The 18,296-nt window shown below is 32.4% G+C and overlaps 1 protein-coding gene across 1 annotated transcript; it reads left to right on the top strand.

Moving 5' to 3' along the window:
• The first annotated feature begins 2,820 nt into the window (after positions 1-2,820).
• LOC109796228 (uncharacterized) lies at positions 2,821-6,912 on the top strand. Its single transcript, XM_083072101.1, has 2 exons — positions 2,821-4,068; positions 4,333-6,912. Exons 1-2 carry the CDS (start codon positions 3,747-3,749, stop codon positions 4,575-4,577), a joined length of 567 nt encoding a protein of 188 aa, XP_082928227.1. The 5' UTR covers positions 2,821-3,746; the 3' UTR covers positions 4,578-6,912.
• Positions 6,913-18,296: the final 11,384 nt, after the last annotated feature.

Raw genomic sequence — 18,296 nt, 5'->3', positions numbered from 1 at the left:
AATTTTTCTACAAAAAAAATATTCATAGAAATTTTTTGCAAATTTTCTTGCAATAATAATTTCACAAAAAAATTTATGAATTTATTTGCAAAAAATAATTTATAGATATTTTTTACAAATTTTTTTATAAAAAATAATTTACAGGAAATTTTTGCAAATTTTGCTACAATTTTAATGATCATAAAAAAAATTTCCATGATAAAAATTTGCAAAAAATATTGTAAAAATTTTATTTTATTTCTTGTAAATTTTTTTACAAAAATAAATTTTCAAGTAATATTTACTAAATCGTAAAAAAAAATTGCATGTATACCTAAATAAAGGTGAGGTTGGAGGTTCTAATCCTAAATAAGCTTCTATTTTCACATGTTATTTTGTTAGGCTAACAAGGCTGTGCCTTAGACCACCTTTCCCATTTTCTTTTTTAATGTTTTAATATATTTGTAAAAAAACAAATAGTAATTATTTAATGATAAATTTTTTAAGTTATTTATATTTAAATTTAGTAAAGTTATATAATTTTAAAATATGTACACACAAAAATATTGTATAGATTATGTGAGAAATTAATTTATTACTCATTAAAAATATTAGAAGGAAATTTATTTTACATTTGCTTTAAATTTGAACAAAAAAGTGATATTAAATTTTTTAATTATAAGAAAAATCACAAAGACGTAACAAGGATCAAATTTAGATTTTTTCGCTTCTATCTTAGTCCTTCCTCTCCTTTCTTTCTCAATCACTATATATACTAATTCTAATGGGTAAAAAAGTGATAATAAATTAAATAAAAATATTAAATTTTATAAAAAAAATTAACATGATTAGAAAATGTTTAATGTACATAATAGTAATGAGAGCGAGATCACATAATTTTTTAATTAGTTTCAAATGTTTTATATATGTAAAGTGAATTTGTTTTCTTTTATTAACAACTTATTTTAAAAAAATATATAAAATCACTTTAATTTTTTTTTAATTTAAATATCAATATTTGTGCTTTTTAAAAGACCTAATGTCTTTTAAAAAAATTGTATTAATTCGACATTAGTAGTCTTCATTTATTTTTTTTCCTTCTAAATTGATGTTACTAAACAAATATTAACAAAAGGAATAATATCTTATCAGAAGTATTAAACCATATTAAAAGTCCTTTTAAATACATTTAATGTTTATAAAACATTATTAATAATATATACTTGTGATTGTTGTCATTGTCAAAAGAAGTTTTTTAGAATTAAAATTTTTAGATTTTATTTGATATCAAATGCACTACAAGATAATGATTGAATGAATGACTATAGAATAAGATGTTAAAGTTATATAATTATTAAATTTTAATAACAATTTTAGTGTTCAAAAGGTTAGAAAAATAAAATATAAATTTGTAAATTATATTAGAGTGGTAGTCAAAATATAAAGTTTACTTAATGCTTCAAAAATTGTAAACACGACTTTGTGATCATATCAGTAAAAAAAAATTAAAATTGTATATTGTGATATTTAACGGGGGAAATGCATTTAAACCTTAAATAAAATAAAATAAATAAATATATAATTAAAGTCAAAATGCTTAAATAAAATATATTTAAAAAAAGCCTTTAACTAAAAAATAAACATACAATTCAAGTCAAGTAAATGATACTGAGATAAAATTTCTAAAGAACAAAACTAACTGACTTAAAGAACTATTTTCAAACCTAAAATTTTCCATCTTTACATGAGTTAAAGCTTGAGTTTTAATTTGTTGTAGCTAGTGGCATCATGAAGAAGCTTCTAAAAGGTTCGATGAAATAGGTTGAATTGAAGAAAGCTAAATCACTTGAAAGAAACTTTTATCCGTTAACAGTTTCCCGAATTCGTTTAGCCTTTATCTATGTGTAGGCCAATGCAATATTGACACATGCAACAATTTTCCATATATATCAGCTTCATCTCGCAGTGTATTCACATAAGGCCCTGCACTATAAATGTGGGACCCATTCACTAAGAGGTATTTGGTATATGGTAAAAAAAATGCCTAAAAATTATAATTTATGAAAATCATAAATTCTAAGAATAATATGAATAATTAAAATTTATTTGATAAATTAAAAATATTTTTTAGAATATTTATAAATGTTATTTGAAATAAAAAATATTACAACTTTTCTTTTAATTAAAGAATATTAGTTTCCCGTCTATCAAATAATTTATAAAAAAAATTAACGATCAAAATAATATTTTCTTAATATATTATTATTATTACTATAATTATGATTATGATTATTATCATTATCATTATTATTATATATGGTTGGGTTGATTAAATCACAGGTTGAAAACACAAAATTCATTATTTGATTCATATACAGTCGAGTTTTAATAGAATTAGCACTACAAAAAAATAGGTAATTACTGGCGGTTTTTTTTTTGCGGTTTCCATAAACCGCCCAAAAATGTTACATTTGTGGTAAGGATGGCAAGTGCTACAAATTATTGACACTTTCTGGCGGTTTTAAACCGCAGGAATGGTAATTGTTACAAGTGTTGCCACTTTTTGGCGGTTTTAAACCGCCAGAACGTTCAATAATTTTTTTTTTAAATTAAACTAAAATAAAACATTTTTAAAACGAAGTACGTAGGGGTATTTTGGGAAAAAAATGAAAATGGAGGCAAACTGCATCGCTTTTGAAGGCGAAACTAAAGAAAACCAATTCGAAAAATTCGGTTTAGTTTTCTTCTTCCACTGAATCCCATGACGAGAGTGAAGCACACGCGAGCTTCTCGCAAGCCTGGTACGTTTCAATTTCAACTTCTTGCTTTCGATTTTCGCAAAACCCTCATTTCCGCAAACTCCTCCCAGGTAGGAAGAACAAAGCGTCGCACACATCCACCTCCGCGCCAGAATTAATCAATCTCAATCGGTAACCCTCCCTATCTTTCTCTTCGCTAGGGGTGTTCATGGATCGGTTTTTTCAAAAAACCGATCCAAACCGAACCGAACCGTTTTATAAAAGTGGATCGGTTAACCGATCCATTTTTTATAAAGTGGATCGGTTTGGTTTTCTTAAAATATGGATCGGTTTTTTTTAAATTGGATCGGTTCGGTGCGGTGCAGTTATCCACTTTTTACTCATATATGGATCGGTTTTTTTAAAAAACCAAACCGAACCGAACCGATCCACTTTGTAAAAATGGATCGGATAACTGAACCGGTTTTATAAAGTGGTTCGGTTCGGATTTTTTTTCAAAATGGATCGGATTTTTCAATATGGATCGGATCGGTTATGGATCGGTTCGGATCAATTTGGATTTTTTGCACACCCCTACTCTTCGCACCGTTAGATCTATAAGTTCACTCCTCCAAATTCTGAATTCTTTAAATTCTTGGATTCCAAACGCTTTTCAATTACTCTCTTTAATTAACCTATTTAATTTCTTTGAATCTATTTATTGATTGATATTCGCCGAATTAGTGCAGACCAAGGGTTTGGAAAGGTTAGACTCGAGTCATTCAACCAACGGCAATCTCAAATCATTCAGGTTTTTATTCCAGATTCTTATTCCATGTATACACGATCAAATTTTGAAAGAAACGATCCACTGAAAATGAATGCCAGATATGTTTTTAATTAATTTTATTGCTTCAGTTTGTTGAATGAGTTTTCTGGAGACTTGGAAGAATCGACGATGTTTCCGGCAGCAGAGTCAAAGAGGACCTCGACGAAATCAAGCAAACCCTAACTCGTCAATTTTGGGGAATGGCCTCCTTCCTCGCTCCGCCACCTTCAAATTCTCAATTCGATCCCTCTCCTTTCGTCTCCGACCAATCCAATCATCGCTCTATTTCTCAACCACAATTGGATGACGCTACTGCGGTTTCCGATCACTCTTCGGACGCCGAACAGGGGAACGATCCTGAATCGAATTCGGTTTCCTTCGGATCCGATTCGGAAGGGAATTGCGGTTTCGAGCTACGCGCGGTTGGAATTACGGAAGAGGTGTTGGCATTTGCCATGAACATCGCTATGCATCCCGAGACGTGGTTGGATTTTCCTATTGAGGAGGAAGACGACACCGACGGTAACCTCCTTTATTAATTGGATCAGATCACAGAATCATTAACGCACATTCCCAATTTGGTTTTAGTTATAGTCTTATAGACCAGATCACTCTTGAATGTTAATTATATTGCATATTACATTACATGCCTTACAAACTTGGATGAAAATTGATTTTATATTAGATTGTGAGTAATCAGTAATGGTATGGTCACGGGTTGCGTGATTTTGTTTTGCTCATCCTTACATGCCTTTGAGATTTTAACGTGATGAATTCTACTTTTAGATTTTGACATGTCTGATGCACAACAAGAGCATGCTGCGGTTGTTGAAAGATTGACTCCTATATTAGTTGCCCTCAGAATCGAACTATGTCCTTGTCATATGAGCGAAAGTTACTTCTGGAAAGTCTATTTTGTACTTTTGCATTCAAGGCTCAATAAAGAAGATGTCGGGATTTTGTCTACACCCCAGGTCTGTTACATTGGATTTTGGCTTTTCCGTAACTCTTGCAATCACCCTATTGTATAATCTCTCGCAAGATGTTGGTGATGAAGTCATATTAAATTGTTTTCAGCGTTGTATAATTATGATTTTCTAGACCCCGTTTGACTAGGAATGAATGTTCCAATATCGTTATTTGATAGAAGAGCTCGCTTTCAGTTTGGAAATAGGTGGTTCTCAAAGTCACCTGTTGAGAATTTACTTGGGAATTAAATTATTGGAATTTGTATATATTTCTATTTTTCAGTAATGCTCGTCATGCGTGTTATACAAGTAAGACTCAGAATTGGTGTATCTATATATATTTCTATTTTTCAGTGCAGCTTTAGATGTATGTATTTGTTTCTAATAGTGAAAGCAAATCCAAATGATTGTTTATTATGGGTTTGGATTCGGTCCCAAAATTATGGACCACTGGTTCTTGCCATTTCTCATAGGTGGTTGTACACTTTTTTGATGGAGTCCATTATTTGAAAGCAGAAGATCTTTGATTATTGTCATGTCCTTGGACGAGCTGTGCTTCATCAGGGGCCGCCATCACCATGGTGCTAGAGCTACAACATCTAGTCATCGGGTCAACCTGCTTCTGTGGTGTAGAAGGTGATTTCATTTGTTGCTTGCTTTCATTGCTACTTCAGTTTGTCTAATGATTTTGTGTGTTTGCTTCATACTAAATTGCTCTAGGATACTCACTAGTTTCAGAAATCATACCCATGTCACTATTATCTGTTAATTTTTCCCCCAGTAATTTAAGTGTTTGTATTATGTCATTGTAGTTCTGTCTTTTTAGAGATGAAACAGTACCAAAAAGATTAATTTCTCTGGCTGGTGTGGCGAGTGCAATCGCAAGAAAAAGGAAAGGAAACGCACCACAATTGCTGCTACCAGACTGGTAAGTCTTTATGTAATCCAAATGTTTCGTGATTGTGCATAATTTTCTAGGAAGATGTTACAAGTTGTTTGTATAAATACATGCTTATTCACTTGGCTTGCTTCCAACCTTGTGTGATCAGTATAGACATTTCAAATTTCTCCCAGCCTGCTACTAAAGAAATAATATTTTTTTTTGAATTACTTGAAATACAGAGGAACTGTGTAAAACTTGTGTTGAAATATGAGTGTAAAAGAAAAACTGAACAAAAAGTTCAAGAGCCTGCTTCCAATGGTATATATACCAAGTACCAACTCTTTTGAATGAAATCACTCTCTTTTTCTCTACTTTTAATTCAATAACTCTCGATCAATTTGTTTCAGTTATAAAATATAACTATATTAAAGTATATTATTATAACTCCTTTTGTATTCTTTAATTAAAATTAAAATTTCATTAGTACTACTTACATATTAACAATCAATTCAATCTAACTACCATGGGTTTGGCTTGATTTTTCTAAATTGGATAAAGCTATTTTCCAAGGCTCTGGGAGTTATTGATGGCTTAGGAAGCAAATGGTGGGCAGCATCATTTAAAAATGTAATTTTAAATGTAATTTAAAATTATACCTTTTTCTCTGTTTGGTACATTGAAATTTGGGTATTATGGTTGTAACAAACTTCCAATACAGAATTGTCATATAATTTCTTAACTTACATTAAAAAGGTTAAATAAGTTTCTAGTTATTCAACATTTTAAGAATTCAATTATTATTTCCTTTTAACTTGATTTTAATTTTTTTATTAATATTTTGTTATATAAATTAGTCTTTGAGATTAAATCTTTTTTTAATGATAATGTTTGTTAATATATCATATTATGATTGATTTAATTATTAATACCCATTTTTCTATTTAACATATGTCAAATCTTATAACACATTTTTTTTTCTTTCTCAATAGTTATGACAGTAAAAAAGTTGTTTTAAAAAATGTTTTTTATTTTTAAACAATAATATTTAACTATAAGTAAATAAAAAAATTATATTATGTGGTTTGATGGAATATGTGAGAAAATTAAGAAAAAAAAAAAGAGAAATTTTGTGGCGGTTTAAAACTGCCAGAAATGTAAAATCAAGAAATATTTAGATGAATTTTGTGGCGGTTTGAAACCGCCAGAAAATGACAAACAAGTCAAACAAAAATGCATTTTGTGGCGGTTTCAAACCGGCACAAAGAGATTGAATTTTCTGGCACTCAAAACCAGCGTTTAGAAAATATCCGCCGCAAACGGTTTTTGGCGACCGTAGATTCGGCGGTTGTTGGTGACGCCGGTAATGCAATTTGTGGCGGTTTTTAACCGCCAGAAACTACCAAAATAACCGTCACAAATCACACATTTTTTTGTAGTGTAGGTTGGATCTGACCCAAACATTAAAAAATTTAGTCTAAATTCAAATTAACTCTCATTTTTCCTCTTGCCCTCACTGTTCTTCCCTTTCTCTTGCGATTTTGCTCTATCGACCGAGGTTTCCACATACATATGTCTTCTTTACATTAGTAAGATATTATCTATTTTGGACTGAAGTCCTCACGATTTTGCCTTTGGACATCACCCAAAAGGCCTTTTAATCAATGAATACAACTGTGTATATAAATTCATGTTCATCATCTTATTTGAACAATGTGGGACTTCGTTTGCATCCCAAAAATCTTCCCTTCAAATAAAGAACCATGGTTTTACACTTCTACCCCCTTTTCCAGCGAAAGCTACTGTCGCTCCATCGTGAACTCACGATTAACAGGACATGCCTCCTAACCCTTCATGTTAGGAGATAAACACTCCTCCATATATGGACTCATTGTTAGGAAGACTTTCGATGCAAGTGATCCTATATCTAGATTCACTTGCCAACTCCATCATACTCACCAAGTCGCACCGTCACTCCATCGTGAACTCACGATAGCAGAACACGTCTCCTAACCCTTCATGTTACTAAGCGAACACTTCTTCATATATGGACCCATTTGTTGTGCATCAGGAGTTTTTATCACACACACACATGTCTCACATTGGTATGAGATATTATCCGCTTTGGACTTAAGTCCTCACGATTTTACTTTTGAATATCACTCAAAAGACCTTTTAACCAATTGAGACAATTATATGTATATAAATTCATGTTCATCTTTTTGTTTGAACGATGTGAGACTTTGTTTGCATCTCGACAATTCCCTCTTCTCTCTCGTTGCCATTATTCAACGCTAGCTAGGTTTTTCTCCTTATTCTAAATTTGTGGTCGTTAATTTTAATGGTTTTTTTGGTTGATATAATGGTTGTTGTTTGGTTGTTTTAAATTTGTACTGTTTGCAAATTTCAGATTAGGACGTGTGAGAAGAGGTGGCATGCATCATGGGGGCAGAGATATGTAGCATTGGGAGGTGATAAAGTGAGGGGAGAAGGAAATGATTGATGTGGAGAAGAGGAGTTGGTGGAGAGAGGAGGTAGTGACTAGGGATGGCAAAACGGGTCAGCCCGACCCGTTTTGGCCCGGCCCGCCATTGACTCGCTAAAAATGGTTCGAGCTAGGCCGGCCTGCCAATATAAAATGGGTTGGGGATGCTGGCCCGCCCCGCCTAAGAACGGGCTAGTGGGTTGGTGAGCCAGCCCGCATACAAAAAAAAAATAATAAAAAAATAGAAAAAATATATTTTATGTTCAAATAAATTTTTTGCTACAAATAAATAAATATAACCATATAAAATTAAAAATGCATATATATTATACATAATATATGTTCAACAAAAGCAAATTATAAACTTAGAACAAAATCAAATAAAAATTAGTCCACTTACACCAAAATCAAAACCAAATTATAAACTTACAAATTACTTATAAACTAAAATTTTTTGATAGTCCACAAAACAAGTTCAAATACAATTAATTAACTTTAAATTTTTATTTTAAGAATATTAGAAGCTCTCTTGGTAGAAGTTGTCTCTACTTTTTTTTTTATCATCTTCTCATCAAAATAAAATAAACATAAAAAATAATTAAATTAAAAAATTAAAAAAATATATGCGGGCTGGCGGGTTGTGGCGGGCCGGCCTGTTATTTGACCCGTCGGATTGGCAGGCTTGGTAGGGCGAGCTTGACAGGTTGGCGGGTTGAAATGATAGGCCCGCGGGCCACGACCCACTTTGCCAGTAGTGACACACTCGTTTGTGAGTAATGACATTTTTTACATTTATTCACTAATAAAAATTAAATTTTTATCTCAATATAATATATAATTACATTTATTATAAATCTTATTAATATATATTTACATATGCGTTATCAAAATAAAAAAAATTAATGAATTTAATTAGAGAACAAGACTAACCAACCGCATCTAATAATATGTACGTAAGGTTCATGCTTCTATAAAATCCAAATTTAAAAAAGGCACCCTGGAAGCTAGCTAGGTGAGAGAGAAAGTTGGGTGTTGTAGACTTGTAGATCCGTAACCTAAATTCTTTGGCAAGGAGAGGGACACAATTTAAGAATGATTGGTTGAGAAGATGGAACGCATTTAACCACATGAAAGAGATTTCTGAATGATATGGTTCCACTAGAGGCACGAAATAAATTAGTTGAAAGTTTCAGTTGCCGTCAATTTATCATGCCACTGCAAAGGAAAATATTAGACATTACAAACTAACCCAGCCTCGTGTTTATCTGTCTGAATTCACTCTGATTTGGATAGAAAAAATTCGTGTTTATCGAATTCAGGTTCAAGTTTTTTCCGATCGATAAAATTGGAGGCGGGGGGCGGGGACGGAGATGTTAATACTCGCCCTGCTTTATAATATAATTAAAAAGTTATTTATATATATATATATAAACCAAAATTAGAAATATTTATATGTAAAAATTTGTATTATTTTACTTTTTTTTTAAATTATATTTATTTAAAAGAAGAAAAAAATAAGAATGGAGGCAGGGGCAGGGGCAGGGCGGGGAAACCCGAACCTCGCTGGGGACAGGGATGGATACCCAGATTTTACCCCAGCGATATCGGAGGTGGAAGTGGGGGTGATTTAAATTTGTGGAGGCGGGGGTGGGGAACGTAAAACCCGCCCTCGCCCAACCCCGTTGCCATGCCTAGAAAATATAGAGAGTCAATAAATAACGAATTCACACCTTAATTTTTTTTAAAAAAATACTAATAAATATCCTTAAAAAAATATGTTACATTTAACTATCTTTTTAGTTTTTATAGCTTTAAAAAATTTTATTTTTATCTTTATAATATATAAATATTCTATTTTAATTTTTTTATGTATTATTTTTTTCTCAATAATTTCATAAAATTTACATTTTATTAATCATTATAACAATGGATGAAAAACACCAATAAAGAGAATAAATTATATATAGATGTTGATATCAATATATTTTCAACTATAGGAATTGAAATAAAATTTATGAAATTATAGAAAACATAAAGATAATTAAGCCAAAATATTAAAAAGTACTCACTTTGATTCTTAATATAAGGCAATTTAGAAAGAAGAAAAAATGTGGTCGTTTTTATATGGCACTTTATAACATCTATGAAACATTAATATATTTTTTATCTTTCACCCCTCTTAAAGATTGTAAGGATATGTGTTTTTTTTTTTTGTTATATAATCAGAGGTGATGGAATCATACTTGGGAATGCAAGAGGTGACACACTCAAAGATCCAAGAGGAGTTGGCTAGACATGAAGGTTTGGGCCAGTCAGGGCCCAATGGGCCTGATGGGCCTGGGAAGGCCCAAGTTGAACTTTTCATGGGCCATATTTTGTTATAGCTAATTTCATATGTTTTGTATACATCATGTTAGTATAGGTATCATATATTTTGGTCTTGTATTTTGGACCACATAGAATAGCATTTTAGGTTTTAGGCTAGTTGCGCCTAGTTTTGGGCTTCATGAGCCTTTGGGCTTTTGGTACCCAATATTGGGCTCATTTTCATTCTTGTAATTTTTCCTTTCCATTGTAATTGTTTGACCAATGTAATTAGGTCATTAGAATAGGAAAATACAAGGAATACTAAAGTATGCTAATTAGGTTAAACTAGGTTTAATTTGGAAGCCATTTAAGTTACATTTGAGTCACATGTTTTGCACCATTGGTGGCTGAACATGTGACACTCAAATTAACCCTAAATGACTCTCAAATCAGACCTAAATGCACCTTGGTACCTAAATTTTCGGACTTACACATGTGCACCAAAGTTTGAATTCAAATTTCAAATTTGAATTCAAACTTTAGGCGCCAATTTGTGTAGCTTTGGTTTAGGTGCCTATGTGCTTCATTTCCGTGCATACTTAAGTCCTCCCTTCACATTTTTGTATTCACTTTGAATATTCAAAAATTTGAGAGCCATTGAGCCAAGTTTCTCCCTCAAAGTCACCGTGAATTCTCTCTAGTTTTAGGAGTTCACCATTGTTCCTTCTCTTTGAAGTGAACAATCACTTGATCCTTTGTGCTTGGATGCTTCCCTCAAGGCTTAGGCCTAGTTCTTCCGTGCAATTCTCATCCTTCAAGTGTTCTTTCATTTGGATTTCAAGTCTCCTTTGAAGAAGATCCGGCCTAGGCAATTCCAAGGAGAAGCACATCCTTCACTTCTCCTAGTGTTGCCATCAATTTTGGTATCAAGAGCAAGGTTCTTCAAGGAGATAAGTGCTTCATCTTTTTGTGTCCGAATTTGTGTTCAATGTGTTCTTCTTGTCTTGTTTAAGTTTCATTGTGGATCTATATGTTTTGAATCCTCTTGTGTTCCATAGATCCATTGGTTGATTGTTTTTGAGTTTCTTTCACAATCAACATGAATTAGGACCTTTTTGCTTGTGCTTATATTTTGTTTTCTTTGAGTCTCTCCATTCTTGTATGTGTCCGTGATTGGACCTCATGCATATGCATTAGATTTTGGTTTTTAATCTTGTTTTGTCTTAGAAGTTCATGTTTAGTCCTTATATGTTGCAAATTCCTTGAATAGCATGTTTAACCTAGTTTTATTTTGAATTTTGTGTCTACATGTTGCTCTCGGTTTGCTCTAATTTGTGCCTACCTATATGTGCTTTTTCTTTTACCTTATTGTGTTCATAATTTGCTATTAGTCCTAGCAAGTTTCTTTAGAGTTAGGTTTCCATTGTGTACTTGAGTTTTCAAATCACTTTCCATTGAAAAATCTTATAAAAAATTTTGTGACTCAAAATTTCAAGTGCTTAATTCTACTTCTAGTGCACTCTTTCTTGTGGATTCAATTTTAAAAAAATTAGAGGCTGAAAACAGAGATAAAACAGAGCCTAAAACAAAAGAAAAGTCCTAAAATTCAAAAGAAAAGTGTGCAAAAAGATTTCAATACAAAAACCTAAGACTAGTGCACTAGTTTCTCATTTTCACTTGGATTTTGACCTAATTTTTGTAGTCTCGGTTTCTATAGCTTGGAATCATAGAAAAATTTGAAACAAAAGGCAAATACCTTCTCTGGAGTCTTAATTTGAGACTGGAAAAAGAAAGAATTAAAAAAAAATATATATAAGACAATTTAAAATGCAAAAGCCGTGAGGTGTTCTTGGATAAAATTCACTTGATTCCTTGTTATTGTTTTGACTACTAATTGTTCTATACTTATCCAATTGCTTTCAAATTTTTTTTGTTTTGTTCATCTACTCTAGTACCTATCTAGGAACATTCCTAATTGAGTGCTAGCTTTTATTTGGAGTCTTAATTTTTAGTTTTACTTGTTGAACCTCTTTGTGTCTTGTCATATACACCTATTAATCTTTACTTTTGGTATAAGCTTTCCAAATTGTGCTTTATTGCTTGTCTAGTTTTCTTTCATTAAATTCCCTGTGCTGGAAGTGGCCTCAAATCCTTGCTCAAGGATCAAGCATTGCTCAACAAAGAGTAGGAAAAGTTTGGACACTAAGACTACAAGAATTTGACCTAATTTAGTGACCTAGCTTTTCCTAAACTTCCTTCACTTGAGTGACCATTCCTTTCACCTTGTGAGGCAGCCACCATTAACCTCTTTGTTGTGTTTCTTTTGCAGGTCCAGGAGCATCATATTTGAAGGATTAGTGGCGGATTAAACACTTGAATAAGTGTAGGAAATTTGAACATCAAAAAAAATCTGTCACTAATTGGTCACTAAAGCCATCATTTATTTGCTTTCTAGGCTAGTTTACATTTTTGCCATAATCTCTTGTATTTTAAACCAATTTGTAAAGCTTGGAGGGAGTATTAAGAAGCTGGTCAGGTATATCTAACTCCTTGGTAGCCTACTCATGTGTAGTACTAGTGGAAGTGGCTTGGAAATTTCATATGTTTCAAGCTTCCACTTAGGGAACCCGACTAGTTACTTATCTTGCTTCCTTTAAGTTCCTTGTCTTTTAATTGCTTTATTTTGCTGCCTTGAAACGTCTAGAATTGTGTAGTTCTTAATTGATCACGTTTAGCTTAGCTTTCAAAGCAAACCAATTGTGAAAAAGCATTCAAAAATTTTGTGAAAAGTTTTGGGGAATTGGAAGTACCACAAAGGAGTTTAGTGATTTCCACTTGAAAAGGCTTGGTTATTAAGTGGCTCTTTGTAGCTCACCTCCCTTGATAGTGCAATTTGTACACTTAGACTTCCAAGTGCTATTTTCATTCCTAGAAAATCCCAAAAACATTTTATACCTTTTTGCATAGCATACAAATTCTTATTGTTTAATCATGAGTCATCATTCTCCAAGTAGTAGTGACTTTGATACTCCTAAAAGTTTTAGAAAAATTGTCAAGGAGGTTGAAGCACTAAAACTTTGGAAGCATGAAGAGGTACTTCAAAAACAAAAAAGAAAAGATTGAAAGAGAAGTACAACTTCTTGCTTTAGAAGAAGAGATTCAAAAGATTAAGCAACAAGAAGCAAAACTTTTAAAAAAATTACATAAAAACAAAAGTCAAAAAAGTTCCTCAAAAGGTTCCACAAAGAGTTCCAATGACTCTCCTAGCCAAAATGAGGATAGCCTAAACCTTGATGCATATTACCAACCCCATCCTAGAAGAGTCATTAAAGAACCCAAAGTGAGGGAATCAAGGGTTGATCTCCCTTACTTTCATGGAAAAGAAAATGTGGACACCTACTTAGATTGGGAGATGAAAGTGGAGCAAATCTTCACTTGTCATCAAGTAGGTGAGGAAAAAAGAGTTCCTTTGGCCACCCTAGCTTTTCAAGGACAAGCCATGTATTGGTGGACATCCTTGGAAAGAGAGAGAAGACTTCACAATGATCCTCCCATCACTTATTGGAATGAATTGAGGAGTGCTATGAGAAGAAGGCACATTCCTTCTTATTATAGTAGGGAGCTTATGGATAAGCTCCAAAGACTCCAACAAAAGAACATGAGTGTAGAGGAATATAGACAAAAAATGGAGTTGTATCTCATGAGGGCTGGGATAAGGGAGGAAGAAAGATTGACCATTGCTAGGTTTTTGAGTGGTCTAAATTTTGATATTAGAGATAGAGTTGAGTTACTCCCTTATAGGGACCTTGATGATTTGGTCCAACTTTGTATAAGGGTGGAACAACAAAATTTGAGGAAAAGTTCTTTTAAAGGTAAAACTCAATCTAGCTCATATATCAAGAATGACTACAAGAGGGAGGGTCAACATGACTCTTCTACAAACTCTAGTAAGGGTCAAGAAAAAGAAATAAAAAAAGAAAATGATAAAAATAAAAATGTTGTCACTTCTAGTAGTAAAACTAGTGACATCAAATGTTTTAAATATCTTGGGAAAGGCCATATAGCTTCTCAATGTCCAACTAAAAAGGTTATGATTTTGAGAGGACAAGACATTTATAGCAGTCATGATGAATCTAGTTCTACCACTTCAAGTGATAGTGAGACTAGTGAGGAAGATCATCCAAGTGAAAAGCTATATCCTGTTGATGGTGATCTTCTTTTGATCAAAAGGCTTCTTGGAAGTCAACCTTGTCCCACTTCACTATCACAAAGAGAGAACATCTTTCACACAAGATGTTTAGTTTCCAAAAGAAATTGTTCTCTTATTGTTGATAGTGGATCATGCTATAATTGTTGTAGTACAAGGTTGGTTAACAAGTTAGCCCTTACCACTATTCCTCACCCTCATCCTTATAAACTTCATTGGCTCAATGAAGGTGAGGAATTGGAGGTAAATCAACAAGTGAAGGTCAAGTTTTCTATAGGGGACTATAAAGACAAAGTTTTATGTGATGTGATCCCTATGGAAGCTTGTCATATTTTGCTTGGTAGGCCATGGCAATTTGATAAACACACTATACATGATGGCCTCACTAACAAAATAACCTTCATTCATAAAGATAAGGAAATTATTTTTAATCCTTTAACACCATCCCAAGTGTTTGAGGATCAAAAGCAAATGAAAAGAAAAAGAAATAAAGAAAGGAAAGAAGGAAAGAGTGTGGATGAAGGGGACTCCACTAAAACATTTGTGAACAATGAGAGTTATTTTATTACCAAACAAGCCTTGCAAAGAACTCTCTTTATTCATAAAAGTTTTGACTCTTATCCTAATGTTGCCACTAATCTTAAAGTTGAGAATGAGGAACAAAATGAATTTCAAACAAAGAATTCTCAACTTCGGGATATAGTGAAGAAGGAGAGGACTATTTTTAGTTTTACTCCTTATACTACTTCCTTGGAGGTGCACAAGGGAGAAAGTATTTTTGTGGTCTTAATAAAGCACCCAATTTTTGGTTTACATTGTTTGGTAGATACAACTTGTAATAATCTATATTCTATGTTTGCTTCTATAGGAAGATCTTATTCTTTTGAACTTAATATGATTCCTTCCCTACAAGACAAATATAGTTTATATGATTATAAGTATCTAGCAAACAATCAAATCCAAAATTGTTTAGGATGTTTTCTAGTAGTTTTTTCTTTATTTTTTAGGAAAAGCCTAGGTTACCATTTAGGGTACTTTAGGCAAGATATAGTAGTGTTTAAAAATCAATCTTTCCATTGTCTTAGTCATAGTGTTCTCACATTTTTAAGTTTTACTTCTAGGTTATGCTTAGGAGAGGAGCCTATTTCTAGAGAGTATAATATTTTATCTTTCTTTGTTAGGTTAGAAAGTAGGACTCCTCTTAGGAAACATGATCTTTTTTCTTACCATGTCACTTCTTATTCCTTGCATGTTTTACATGTAGGTGCTAATGTTTCTTCCATGCATCCTCTAGATTTGAGGACAAATCCTTTTCAAGAGGGAGGGGATGATGGAATCATACTTGGGAATGCAAGAGGTGACACACTCAAAGATCCAAGAGGAGTTGGCTAGACATGAAGGTTTGGGCCAGTCAGGGCCCAATGGGGCTGATGGGCCTGGGAAGGCCCAAGTTGAACTTTTCATGGGCCATATTTTGTTATAACTAATTTCATATGTTTTGTATACATCATGTTAGTATAGGTATCATATATTTTGGTCTTGTATTTTGGACCACATAGAATAGCATTTTAGGTTTTAGGCTAGTTGGGCCTAGTTCTGGGCTTCATGGGCCTTTGGGCTTTTGGTACCCAATATTGGGCTCATTTTCATTCTTGTAATTTTTCCTTTCCATTGTAATTGTTTGACCAATGTAATTAGGTCATTAGAATAGGAAAATACAAGGAATACTAAAGTATGCTAATTAGGTTAAACTAGGTTTAATTTGGAAGCCATTTAAGTTACATTTGAGTCACATGTTTTGCACCATTGGTGGTTGAACATGTGACACTCAAATTAACCCTAAATGACTCTCAAATCATACCTAAATGCACCTTGGTACCTAAATTTTCGGACTTACACATGTGCACCAAAGTTTGAATTCAAATTTCAAATTTGAATTCAAACTTTAGGCGCCAATTTGTGTAGCTTTGGTTTAGGTGCCTATGTGCTTCATTTCCGTGCATACTTAAGTCCTCCCTTCACATTTTTGTATTCACTTTGAATATTCAAAAATTTGAGAGCCATTGAGCCAAGTTTCTCCCTCAAAGTCACCGTGAATTCTCTCTAGTTTTAGGAGTTCACCATTGTTCCTTCTCTTTGAAGTGAACAATCACTTGATCCTTTGTGCTTGGATGCTTCCCTCAAGGCTTAGGCCTAGTTCTTCCGTGCAATTCTCATCCTTCAAGTGTTCTTTCATTTGGATTTCAAGTCTCCTTTGAAGAAGATCCGGCCTAGGCAATTCCAAGGAGAAGCACATCCTTCAGTTCTCCTAGTGTTGCCATCAAGAGGAGAATTTGAGAAATAGATGTTTTCTCACACCTCTTAAACTCTTTAATTGTCATTTACTAATTTCATTTGTATTGGTGTATGTATAAACTTTAATGTGAAGTAGTGATGAAAACTTTAAAAAAGACTATATTGGTGTAACTTCTCCTTCAAGCTTTTTCAATGACTTTCATTGATGTTAGAAGTCATTTCTAATACATAAGAGAAGGTAAGATCTCTCTTAGGTGAACCCACACTCTTGAAGAGTAATAAGTCTCTTCAATTTCTCACCTCTAGATTGATGTAACTTCTCCTTCAAGTTTCTTCAATGGCTTCCGTTGATGTTAAAAGTCATTTATAATACATAAGAGAAGGAGGGATCTCCCTTAGGTGAACCCACACTCTGGAATAGTGATAAGTCACTTCAATTTCGCACCATACTCAAGAGAGGTTAAGAGAAAATGAAGAATTTCAAAGAAAGAAATAAGCTTTGAGAGAGAAAATTTCATCAATTCCCAATAATACTCAAAACTGGCATAAAATGAGTCAAAGCTACAATATATATAGTTTAGTTGGTTTATATATGATGTAAGTTAGACTAATCATGATTAAGTGTAACAATGGTTAATTATTTTGTACTTAAACTAACGAACTCAATTAAATTTCTAAAAGTCTAATTAATTGTCTAGAAGCTTATGGAACAAACTAAGTTAATCTTAGCTTAAGAATAAACTAGTTTAGTTAGTTTAAGTTAATTCTAACTACCTAATCTAATCATTATAACTATTAAATTAATTATTACTTTCAACAAGTTGTTGAGATATCATTATCAAAGTCATGTGACTTAATTTGTTACTTAGATTATGACAAGTTTGACTTGGATTAGACATCTTACATAAGCAAGTGGATGTCCAATCCAAATGAGGTAAAAAGAAGTTTAAGTCATCCAATCCCAAATAAGTTTAACAAAACTTAGCTAATTACACATCTCCTAATATACTAATAACACCCTCAAGTAATACAAGAACAAAATTACTTACACTACTTGACCCAAAATTCAAGGCCAAAAATATCCTAATACATGTCACTATATTAAAATGAGTTACAAGTAAGAAAAATGTATAACAATAATAAGAGTCTTTTAAGGTAGGTTAGATCCCCAAAGGTAAGGTATCTTACAAAATAAAGATAAGTACCCTACAACCCCTCAAATCAACTTTATCAACCTTCACTCTTATTGGATTTATCCTTTTCAAAGGGATTATTGTGAAGTAGGTTTCCATCAAGTAGTATCTTCATCTCTACCATAAAAAGTTTAATGATAAATAAAAAAAATAAAATTAGTATATTGTGATTTATTTTATAAACTCAATAAAATTAATTAATATAACTATTTATATTGATCTGTGTAATTTATATAAATGTCTTACAATAATATATATATATATATATATATATATATATATATATATATATTATGAATATAATTCTCATATAACTTTAATATGATTTTGAATGAAAAAAATCCAATATATTATATCCTTAACCGTTACCTTTGTAAACTCTATATTTGTTAAACGTTTGGAATCCATTTGTTGA

This window comes from Cajanus cajan, chromosome 3 (assembly GCF_000230855.2).
Source record: "Cajanus cajan strain Asha chromosome 3, NIPB_CcT2T_4, whole genome shotgun sequence".
In the NCBI taxonomy this organism is placed as follows: Eukaryota; Viridiplantae; Streptophyta; class Magnoliopsida; order Fabales; family Fabaceae; genus Cajanus; species Cajanus cajan.
Note: the sequence above shows the minus strand (reverse complement) of the source record. Positions and strands in the feature narration are given on the sequence as shown.

Coding starts and splice junctions, on each gene's coding strand:
- LOC109796228 (XM_083072101.1), top strand. CDS start 3,747: ATGGCCTCCTTCCTCGCTCCGCCACCTTCAAATTCTCAATTCGATCCC. Junction 4,069..4,332: donor GGAGGAAGACGACACCGACG/GTAACCTCCTTT, acceptor TTCTACTTTTAG/ATTTTGACATGTCTGATGCA.